Source organism: Leucopleurus acutus (genome assembly GCF_964270905.1).
Source record: "Leucopleurus acutus genome assembly, chromosome: X".
NCBI classification, from domain to species: Eukaryota; Metazoa; Chordata; class Mammalia; order Artiodactyla; family Delphinidae; genus Leucopleurus; species Leucopleurus acutus.
The window spans coordinates 97,021,556-97,033,672 of record NC_139148.1 but is presented as its reverse complement, the minus strand read 5'-3'; the positions used below and the strand labels follow the sequence as shown (position 1 = coordinate 97,033,672).

Here is a 12,117-nt window from a genome sequence, read left to right as displayed (position 1 = left end):
TCAACAACTGCGCCACCAGGGAAGCCCCAGTCACCTTATCTTTGATAAAGGAGGCAGGAATGTACAGTGTAGAAAGGACAGCCTCTTCAATAAGTGGTGCTGCTAAAACTGGACAGGTACATGTAAAAGTATGAGATTAGAACACTCTCTAACACCGTACACAGAAATAAGGTCAAAATGGATCAAAGACCTAAATGTAAGGCCAGAAACTATCAAACTCTTTGAGGAAAACACAGGCAGGACACTCTATGACATAAATCACAGCAAGATCCTTTTTGACCCACCTGCTAGAGAAATGGAAATAAAAACAAAAATAAACAAATGGGACCTAATGAAACTTCAAAGCTTTTGCACAGCAAAGGAAACCATAAACAAGACCGAAAGACAACCCTCAGAATGGGAGAAAATATTTGCAAATGAAGCAACTGACAAAGGATTAATCTCCAAAATATACAAGCAGCTCATGTAGCTCAATAACAAAAAAACAAAGAACCCAAACCAAAAATGGGCAGAAGACCTAAACAGACATTTATCCAAAGAAGATATACAGATTGCCAACAAACACATGAAAGACTGCTCAACATCATTAATCATTAAAGAAATGCAAATCAAAACTACAGTGAGGTATCATCTCACACCAGTCAGAATGGCCATCATCAAAAAATCTAGAAACAATAATTGCTGGAGAGGGTGTGCAGGAAAGGGAACCCTCTTGCACTGTTGGTAGGAATGTAAATTGATACAGCCACTATGGAGAACAGTATGGAGGTTCCTCAAAAAACTAAAAATAGAACTACCATACGACCCAGCAATCCCACTACTGGGCATATACCCTGAGAAAACCATAATTCAAAAAGAGTCATGTACCACAATGTTCATTGCAGCTCTATTTACAATAGCCAGGACATGCAAGCAACCTAAGTGTCCATCAACAGATGAACGGATAAAGAAGATGTGGCACATATATACAATGGAATATTACTCAGCCATAAAAAGAAACGAAACTGAGTTATTTGTAGTGAGGTGGATGGACCTAGAGTCTGTCATACAGAGTGAAGTAAGTCAGAAAGAGAAAGACAAATACCGTACGCTAACACATATATATGGAATCTAAGAAAAAAAAAAAGGTCATGAAGAACCTAGGGGTAAGACGGGAATAAAGACACAGACCTACTAGAGAATGGACTTGAGGATATGGGGAGGGGGAAGGGTAAGCTGGGACGAAGTGAGAGAGTTGCATGGCCATATATACACTACCAAACATAAGGTATATAGCTAGTGGGAAGCAGCCGCATAGCACAGGGAGATCAGCTCGGTGCTTTGTGACCACCTAGAGGGGTAGGATAGGGAGGGTGGGAGGGAGAGAGACGCAAGAGGGAAGAGATATGGGAACATACGTATGGGAACATATGTATATGTATAACTGATTCACTTTGTTATAAAGCAGAAACTAACACACCACTGTAAAGCAATGATACTCCAATACAGATGTTAAAAAAAAGTAAAAACGAAAAATTAAATATATAAATGTATGTACAATGTGTCAAATGTATTCTACCTGGAGACCGCTATGTTCCTGGGATGATTTAGATATCAACAGACTACACTAAGAAACGTTCTCTAGAGTCATTCTTGTCAATTCAGTTTTTATAAGAGTTTGTCACAATTACGTTGTCAAATAGTTTTGCAGTATAACACACACCATCCAAATAACCATTTTGTATTATTTTAGCAATTAAAAACTCCGGTGTTTTTACAGTCTGGTCTATACTTGAAGGCAAAACTCTGAAGACCATCCCAAAAGACCAAACTTTTAAGTGTCATCTCTTGAATGTCATGAACACGCTAGCATCATTTAAAATTTACAGCACTTTCACTACCATGCACCAGTTTCAATGGAAATAAATAGATGCTGTTCTGACCTTATTATAGTAACTATATAAATATTTTAAAAAAGGAGTCCCTCATTACTTGGGATAACTTACGTTCGTTTTGTGAAGTAAAGACTGGCACTGTCTCATGTTTACTACAATAAAAATAGTTCTATAAAAGGTACATGGAACAAAAATGTAATAAAGGTTGATACTTTCATTTTTATTACCATGGGCCACATCACACCACCACATGAAGAATAAGATTCTATAGTGCTAATATTCTAAAACTATTAATACTCTTTAAGGGAGGAGAGAAAGAAAATTCACATTCCTCACATGCACCAGAACAGTATACTTATACATATAAGGTTTCATATAGTTCTTATAACAACACTGGAAAATCATAAAATACATTATTTCCCACTTTACACAAAATCAGGCTTAGGGAGGTTAAGTAACTTAGCCAAAATCACAACCATCAAGTAGCAGTTGCTGGAATGGAAAACAGATTTGGTTAGGTTAGTCCACATCGTTTCTTCTACCTCCTGCTGATTCTAAGAAGGGCAGTCCAAAGATCCTACTCTAAATCCTTGAAAATGCCTCCCCATCTATATTATACTGTGAACTTATAGACAAAGCAACCATCCTTATGGTCTGGCACAAAGGTCTCAAACTTTTTGGTCTCAGGATCCCTTTACACTCTTAAAAATTGAGGATCCCATGGGGCTTCCCTGGTGGCGCAGTGGTTGAGAATCTGCCTACCAATGCAGGGGACACGGGTTCGAGCCCTGGTCTGGGAAGATCCCACATGCCGCGGAGCAACTGGGCCCGTGAGCCACAATTACTGAGCCTGCGCATCTGGAGCCTGTGCTCCGCAACAAGAGAGGCCACAATAGTGAGAGGCCCACGCACAGCAATGAAGAGTGGCCCCCACTTGCCACAACTAGAGAAAGCCCTCGCACAGAAACGAAGACCCAACACAACCATAAATAAATAAAATTTAAAAAAAAAAAATTGAGGATCCCAAATAGCTTTTGTTTATGTGGGTTCTATCTATCAATATTTACCACATTAGGAATTAATCTAAGTTAAAAATATTATCTCATGTAAAAATAAAGCCATTATGTTAAACTCATTTTCCATAAAAATTTGTATTTTCCCCCCCAAAAATTGTGAGACCAGTGGCATTGTTTTACACTTGTGCAATCTCTAATGTATGGCTTAAGAGAAGACAGCTGGATTCTCATATCTGCTCCTGTATTTTATCTATTATGATACATTTAGTTTGAAATATATGAAGAAAATCTGGCTTCATACAGATATGTAGCTGGAAAAGAGAGAAGTCTTAATAATTAGGCTTTTCAGATAATTGTAGATATTCTTTGATGCTACACCACAACTAGGTAAGTGGTAATTTCTTAGAGGTCAGTAGCAATGTGGACTTTTCATACTTTGTTAACATTAAAATCCATTGTTTTATCTTGCATCTTGGATAGATATTTTACTAAATCATGCACAGGTAAGATTATACATTGGTAATTGGGAAAATATTATTTCACTGAGTTATACAGATCTACCAAATGTTGACACATTTCATTATACAATGTAAAACACCACATTCATTAACAGCCCCCCACCATCTATTTTATTAGAAGAGTTAATGAAGTATTGGAAGCTGTCAAGCTCATGGTGGTAGATAAAAATTAGAATTTTGGATAACATGTATTTGAGTGCTGGAATTTTTATCTTTGACAAAAAATACTATCCGTTGCTTTTCTCGAAGTGATAAGGCTTAGGTGTTCATTTGAGAAAATGTCTGCCGGATCCCCAAGTCTGAATAACCATAGTCTGTCTATCACTCTTTCAAGTAAAAATAGTGTTCCACGAAAAGTCAGCTAGTTTAGCTCGAAACTCAAGCTTACAACCCTTTTCTTTAAAGTTAATCACTATACGTCAGTATGCAGAGAGCTTTATGAATACTTCCTATTTTGTCATACAGAATACTAAGTACAATTATTCAAAGAATAAAAATTTAGTAAAATAAGAATGACTTTGATCAAACACAAAATAAATAAAACTGGCATTTTTATATCATGAGTGTGAAGACACTAAGTACTAGCACAGTTTTGTGCCCCTGCCTTGATTTGTGCTTAGGTGCCAGCTATTCTACCCGCCACTGATTTTTGCACCCTTAATACAAATCTAACACAGCAAAAAGGGACAAAATCCGTGTATTATGATGAATACTTTTAGCCTCACGGATCCCTTGAAAGGGTCTCAGGGACCCCAAAAGGTTCACATGCCATGCTTTAAGAAATGCTGGTCTAGTATAATATCTGAAGGCTATTATTAAATTACACACAATAAAATCCAATTGTCTTTCTTGCAGGGAAATCTCATTACATACTTACCATGTGCTGATACATCTGCCTGTGTGCCATCTCGTCTCCCCACCTCACTGTATAATTGAGGAATGGTTTGATTCACCAGAGGTGACGGCTCAGTACAGACTGGATAATTCTCTACATGAAGCTGCTGCTGCTCCTGCATCTGTGGCATACAGACCATGGAGTGCCACAAGCTGTGGTGATAGCACTTGGGCAAGAAAGGGAAAAAACACTTTACTATTCCTTTTCTTAAACTAGTACCATTCTTCACTGAAAAAAAAAGTTGGGCCATGATTTCCAGGTGGGATAACAATGACTTTTGAACTAAATGATATGACATTTAGAAAATCTATTCTCTATAACAACTTTAAGATCTTTCGCAGCCTCTGTATCTCATACGTGGACCTAGGAATTATTTTAGGAAAGCACCCTAAGGAAATTAGAGATATACACAATGATCTGTATACAAAGGTGTCTGTTATAGCATTGTTTTTAAAGGCAAAAAAAATGAACGACCTAATATTCAACAACAAGAAACTGGATGAATGAATTATGATATATCCATGATGGAATAAAATACAGGCAATAAAAAAAATCATGGTGTCAAATATTTAAGGAAAAAGTGTTCATATTGTTTAACTTAAAAGTTTACAAAATTACATAGCATAGTCCACATTTTATAAAATAAATAAATAAGCTGTAAGGAAATATACCGAAGTATACAGTGATTATACAGGTGATTTTGGTTTTCTTTACACATTAGTATTTTCCATATGCACCATAATGGATGCTATTACTTTTAATATTAGAAAATATTAAAATATCTATTCTACGTTTCCTTGTATTCCCATGATGTAAAATATAGGAGACTATATTGTACAACACGGGGAATACAGCCAATATTTTATAATAACTATAAATGGAGCATAACCTTTAAAAATTGTGAATCACTATACTGTACACCCGTAACGTATAATGTTGTACAACTATACTTAAATTTAAAACAAACAAAAATACTAAAAATAAACAAATAATAAACTGCCTCCACCTTGTTTCCACAGGTGACTATAATAAACAAACATAACTGAAGGGGCAAGCACTTTATTTTTTCAATTCTTGAAACTGCATTTAGGAAATATAGTCTCAGAGAACAAAAACCCACTCTACTACTCTTAAATTATAAATGTGTGCCAGTCAGTAAAGATAGTTTTCTGGAAATGATATGTCCAATGTTTTAGGGAAATCAGTGTCTTGGAAAATCTGAGTATTATCCAGGAGACTATCTGGTTTACTATGTCATATGCCAATCTTAAGATGCATCATTCCTTTTCAGAAAATGTGTCATCTTATTATATCAGAAGTGTGTTTCAGGGGGAAAATGATCCCTGAAAGTATAAAGTAAAAGAGCTCTTACCTGAAATCAGAGACACCTTTCAGTGATATTAAGATATCTGTCAGTACTCCCTTTCTACAACTCAGGGAAGTGGTAAAAATCAGTGTTTGGCAAATATCTATGAACACATAAGTGCTTTAAAAATAATACTGCTCTTTAAATGTCTTTGAATTAGTCGGATTACTTTTCACATAAAATGCAGAAATAGCCACAAAAATGTTTTAAGTAAACAGGATAAATAATCCATTTGTTATTTCGAGATAGAAAAACATAGTGAAGGGTTGGCATATGATGTTAAATATGGAGGCCAATATATGCTGAAGTTGTACTTCACAGGGCCCCCACTCATGACAGTTTACAACTCTTTTATAAGAGAAACTGAAGTATTGGGAGGTTAAAGTAGAAAACTGACCTGTGTCATCTTCAGAGATATAAAGACAGAAATAAATCTTTTAGGTCCCTCATAGTGCTCTTGGGTTTTAAGGTTCAAGAGTCTGATTATCAAAACGGCTTATGTTTTTAAGTTAGAGGTTTGTTTTTTTTTTTAATCAAAGCAATTTTAACAGGACTCTTACCTGCAATCCCAGATTGAAATAGTACTGCAAAACTTTTGCATCTAAAATTAAAAATTTAAATCTTAGTGACTAGATGACATAAACAATTAAAACTTACCATTTAAAAGCTCTTCTCTTTCAGTATTAAGGTAGATACAACAAATGTTGTCTTCCCACATCAACACTACCCTCAATTCTACCTTATAGTAAATGACCATTTACCTATCACTATAGCTAAGATCATTTTCTGAGCCAAGAAGGTTTAATCAACAAATACAGATTTTATTTCTATTCTTAATATTAGACAGATGTTACAGGAATACTACTCTGCAAATATTTAGAGAGACTCTAGTAAAGGCATTTTCTTGCTTGTCTCAAGACTAAAATTTTACTTTAATACAAATCTACTACAAAAGCAATCATGTTGGTCTTCAGAGCTAATACATAGTACAAACTAATGTTCTACAAATGCCAAGATTAGTGATGTCTACTAAGATAACTAGCACTGTTTGAAACAATTCACCTTGTCTTTATTTAACATGACTAACATACCACCACTAGGACTCCAAAAAGAGGAGGCAATGAGCAAGGTAACTCGAAATAAGTTATACCGTAAGGTGATAAAATTTCTTCAGACACAAAACTTTAAAGTACTTTACAAATGAACAAAAAGTAGATGTATGAGAGAAGAGGGAATAGCCTTAGCATTTCAAGTATATCTCTAAATATACTTTTATTGATTGACCTAGGATTCACATATATTCTTATAAATAAGATAATGTAACTTGATTCCACTAACAAACAAACTCTCAGAAAACCCCTCTTTCTTAAGTTGGAGACTCCCAGTACATACAAATGTATTTACCGCCACTTTAAAAGAATGCGCTTGTATTTTGACTATTACATGGGAATATAGTATAAAGCGTAATGCTCAAGCTAAAGAATATGAAAAGGTAACAGCAGGAAGTAAATCCACAAATGGCATGGGATTCCACCCCTTGGTATTCACATACATCCACACAAAAAATCCATAGCAGTATTATTCTCAATAGCAAAAATGTGGAAACAACTCAAATGCCCATCAACTAATAGATAATAAAATATGGTATATCTATATAATGGAATGTTATTCAGCCGAAAAAAAGAATGAAATACTGATACATGTTACAACATGGATGAACCTTGAAAACATTATGCCAAATGAAAGAAGCCAGCCTACAAAAGACCACATATTGTATGACTCCATCTACATGAAATGTCCAGAACAGGCAAATCTATAGAGAATAGTAAAAAAAAAAAAAAAAAAAAAAAAGAAAGCAGAATAATAGTTGCCAGGGTCAGAGAGAATGAGGAGTAACTGCTAATGGGTACAGGGTTTCTTTTTGGGGTGATGAAAATATTTTGGAATTAGACAGTGGTGATGGTTGTACAAATTTGTGAATATACTAAAAAGCACTGAATTATACACTTTACATGGATGACTTGCATGGTATATGAATTATGTCTCAAGCTGTTAAAAAAAAGTGGCAGGTAAGGACTGTAAGAACTCAAAAACATCACTTTGAAATGCAACTGGGGGGTGGGATCATGAAAATGATAGGATTTAAATAGGAAGTTAGATGGAAGAGTAGAGGGGGAGAGAATTTGAGTAGAATCACCATGACAGCAAAGGCTTAGAAGTAGAAAACCAGATGCATGGAGTTCTTGTAAAAGTAGAAGGAGATAAGGTACAGTTTTGGAAAAATGACCAGCAATTTCTTATAAAACTAAACACACACCTATCTAGGGCCATCAATTCCACTCCTAGGTATTTTCCCAAGGGAAATGAAAACACATGTTCACAAAGACTTTTACAAGCATGTTCATAGCAGCTTTATCATAACTGATCCAAACTAGAATATAGTCCACGTGTCCCTCAACAGGAGAATGGACAAACTGTAGAGTACCCATACGACGAAATACTCAGCAATGAAAGCAAATAGACTACTGATAATATGCAGCAACATGGAAGAATCTCAAAAAACATTACATTGAGGTTAAGAAGCCTTCCATAAAGAGTACATACGCAGACCTCCTAGAGAACGGACTTGAGGTTATGGGGAGGGGGAAGGGTGAGCTGTGACAGGGCGAGAGAGAGTCATGGGCATATACACACTAACAAACGTAGTAAGGTAGATAGCTAGTGGGAAGCAGCCGCATGGCACAGGGATATTGGCTCGGTGCTTTGTGACAGCCTGGAGGGGTGGGATAGGGAGGGTGGGAGGGAGGGAGACGCAACAGGGAAGACATATGGGAACATATGTTTATGTATGACTGATTCACTTTGTTATAAAGCAGAAACTAACACACCATTGTAAAGCAATTATACCCCAATAAAGATGTTAAAAAAAAAATTAAAAAAAAAAGAGTACATACTGTATGATTATATTCACATGAAATTCTAAAACAGGTAAAACTAGGGCAGAAAAATATCAGAACAGTGGTTGTCTCTGGGGGGAAGTAGAGATGGGGTAGGGAAAGACTGGGAAGGGGCATGAAGGAACTTTGTGGGATAATGATAATGTTTTATAACTTGATGGGGATTTGGGTTACACAGGTGCATGTACGCATCTGTCAAAACTCAGCAAGTGTACATTTAAGATTTGTTCATTTCGGGCTTCTCTGGTGGCACAGTGGTTGAGAGTCCGCCTGCCGATGCAGGGGACACGGGTTCGTGCCCCAGTCCAGGAAGATCCCACATGCCGCGGAGCGGCTGGGCCTGTGAGCCACGGCCGCTGAGCCTGCGCGTCCGGAGCCTGTGCTCCGCAACGGGAGAGGCCACAACATGAGAGGCCTGCGTACCGCAAAAAAAAAAAAAAAAAAGATTTGTTCATTTCATTATATGTAAACTTTACATCAAAAGAAAAAATAGGGCTTCCCTGGTGGCGCAGTGGTTGAGAATCCGCCTGCCGATGCAGGGGACGCGGGTTCGTGCCCCGGTCCAGGAGGGTCCCACATGCCGCGGAGCGGCTGGGCCCGTGAGCCATGGCCGCTGGGCCTGCGCGTCCGGAGCCTGTGCTCCGCAATGGGAGAGGCCACAGCAGTGAGAGGCCCGCGTACAGCAAAAAAAACCCCAAAAAACGAAAAAATAAATACCAAACTCTAGTTAATGATATGAATGTTCAAGTTTTTAATGGGGAAGAATGATGTCTACAATTTACTTTGAAATGCGCCAAAAAGATGGATTAATTGATGGACAGAGAGATGGATGGAGGAAAAGATGGAGAAATGAATGCTAATGCAAGTATAGTTAACTGTTAACAACAGAATATAGGTGGTGGATATATGAATATTCATTTTAAAATTCAAATTTCATGTATGTCTAAACATTTTCAAAATAAAATGCTGGAAAATGCAAAATCAGCATTATGTGCTGAGAAGATCTCGGGCAGGGGTAGGTAGGTGAGGGGAGAGGAGTAAAGGGATCATTGTTCAATGATACATTATTAATAAAATAGAAAACCAAGGAAAAGAGTCAATGTTTTGCATGGCCTAAAGAGAAGAAAGAAGGGAGATGAAGATGAGGAATTTCACTGTAGACAGACTGAGTCTGAAATAAAAGTAAGAAAGCCAAGTGAAAATGTCTAGCAAGTAGGTAGAAGCCAAGGCCAGATAGATTTAGAAATCATCCACATAAAGTTGATAATCAAGTTTTAAGGAAGGGAAGAAGAACAGAATGGAGTTGAAGATCCTGGTGACTACCTTAGGGGCTGAAAAAACCCAAAATAGAATAGAAAAGCAGCTAGAAAAATCAAGGGAATGTTACAGGAAAAAAAAAAGGTATGAATAAGCTACAAACAACTTTCGACTACAATTCTCTTTTGAGATACACTGCTAAACTGAGGGGTAACAAAAGACTTCCAATGGAAAGCTACTCAGTTTAATTAAGGAAACAACACATGGCTGAAATCCAAGGCAGATCAGAGCCCCCCCGACCCCAATTCCTCCCCCCAAAACCTTTTCCAATTCTTCAAAATTCAGTTGGAATCTTAAATATCAAGAATGCAACAATTTCATGCACTTGTGGTAGGCATTAAATAAAAGAAATGGAGAAAATTGTGTTATCAACTCCTGCTTTTCAAGAGAAATTATTGAGAGCAGATATCCAGTTGAGAATCTTCTTCAGGGCAGACATGTAGCTACCTTAGAAAAGCAGCGTGAGTCAGCTCAACCATACACTTCTTGATTATGCAGAAGATATTCTCAGCTTTCAGTTCCTTCTTTCCTTAGTCATTTACCTAGCATTATGCTCTCAAGTCAATTTCCATTTGGTCCACCACCCTACCCTCACTGGTCAACCAAAGAGAGATATGCTCTAAAATTTAAAATTAAAAAACCAAAAAAAAAAAAACCAGACCTAAATAACCCTCACCCAAGTCTCAAAATCTACTTACCTTGAGGCAGATCACTGCCACATGGATCACAGGAATAAGGTGGAGGTAGTGATGGTAAGTTTGAAGTGTCTGTCACCTCAAGAGAAGAAGGAGGAGGAGGTGGTGGTGGAGGAGGTGGAGGTGGTAGAGAGGCAGCCACAGCAGGAATAGGAGCAGCCAGGTATGGATAGGATGCTGAAGCAATCACTAAAAAGGAAACAAAACAAAGTAGCAATGTACAGCTGTAACATCTTATAAGCAGTAGCTCGTCCTCTATTTCTTTTGTGTTCCCAATATGGTCAAGCAACTCTGGGTCTTATGGTTTGACTTAAAAACAAAAACTTAGGGCTTCCCAGGTGGCGCAGTGGTTGAGAGTCCGCCTGCCGATGCAGGGGACACGGGTTCGTGCCCCGGTCCGGGAAGATCCCACGTGCCACAGAGGGGCTGCGCCTGCGAGCCATGGCTGCTGAGCCTGTGCGTCCGGAGCCTGTGCTCCGCAACGGGAGAGGCCACAACAGTGAGAGGCCCGTGTACCGCAAAAAAGAAGGTAAATTGCACATATTCTTTTAGACATGCCAGTTGAAAAGTAGGAGTTCATTACAAGTTATTTTGAGTTAAGGAAATTACTTGACATTAAAAAGGAAAAACTACAGAGGCTTGACTACCAAGATTTTGAACATCAGCTAACATGTACATAAATAAATACTACTAAAGCAAAATTTTTACTGAGCTTAATACAAAGTTAAGGATGTTTTCAGCCATCTGCCAAATCACAAGATGTAGAAGCTAATAAGAGAGACTAAATTGCACAGATTACAGATTTAAGCAGTCCTTGAAGGTTTCTACTTGGTAGCATCAGAGGAATATAGAGAACTCTAAATCATAACAGTTCCATTTCTAAGGACCTACAGAATCTAAAACAGACAGGCTAGATGAACTATCTTATCCCTTTAACTTTCTATAACTGTTACTATAGTTTAAAAACCACAGTCACTTAGGAGTTTCACAGTTTTTGACATAAGAAATTCAAATACAATTATGTTTAAATATCAATACATTCCTCTATGATGATAAAGGCAGCAATGTGGTTCCAACCTAGTGAAAATAAATTATCTCCACATATACATACTATGTTACATAAATTTGTTAAATTTTTTGATACCAACCCTTCAAGTTTAATTGAACATTTTAGCTTAGAAATTCCAGTACTCAATTTTATCACTGTGTTGCCTGCATTATAATTTTACCCCTGAGAAGTATAGAAAGTTTGGGCTCATTGTTCAATAAAGGTTTAAATTTGGAGTTTTAGAACACTTAGTTTAGTAAAAGAACAGTCCACACAAGCTGAATTTGTTATTCTGGTAATTTAGCAAGAGGAATTTAAGGCCAAGTATTACAAGTAATCCACATTGTTTTCATTCACCAACAAATATACTAACAACACATTTATTTATACCCTTTATACAACTACAGGCTAACAGTAATAGGAAATCTAAA

At 37.1% G+C, this 12,117-nt stretch overlaps 1 protein-coding gene across 1 annotated transcript in view; it reads right to left on the bottom strand.

Annotated features, from left to right (window-relative positions):
- The window catches only part of ALG13 (ALG13 UDP-N-acetylglucosaminyltransferase subunit), a 74,734-nt gene that overhangs the window by 8,060 nt on the left and 54,557 nt on the right, over positions 1-12,117 (bottom strand). Inside the window, 3 exon segments of the mRNA XM_082864773.1 lie at positions 4,286-4,469; positions 6,230-6,270; positions 10,642-10,827. Coding sequence (XP_082720899.1) covers positions 4,286-4,469; positions 6,230-6,270; positions 10,642-10,827 — 411 coding nt within the window.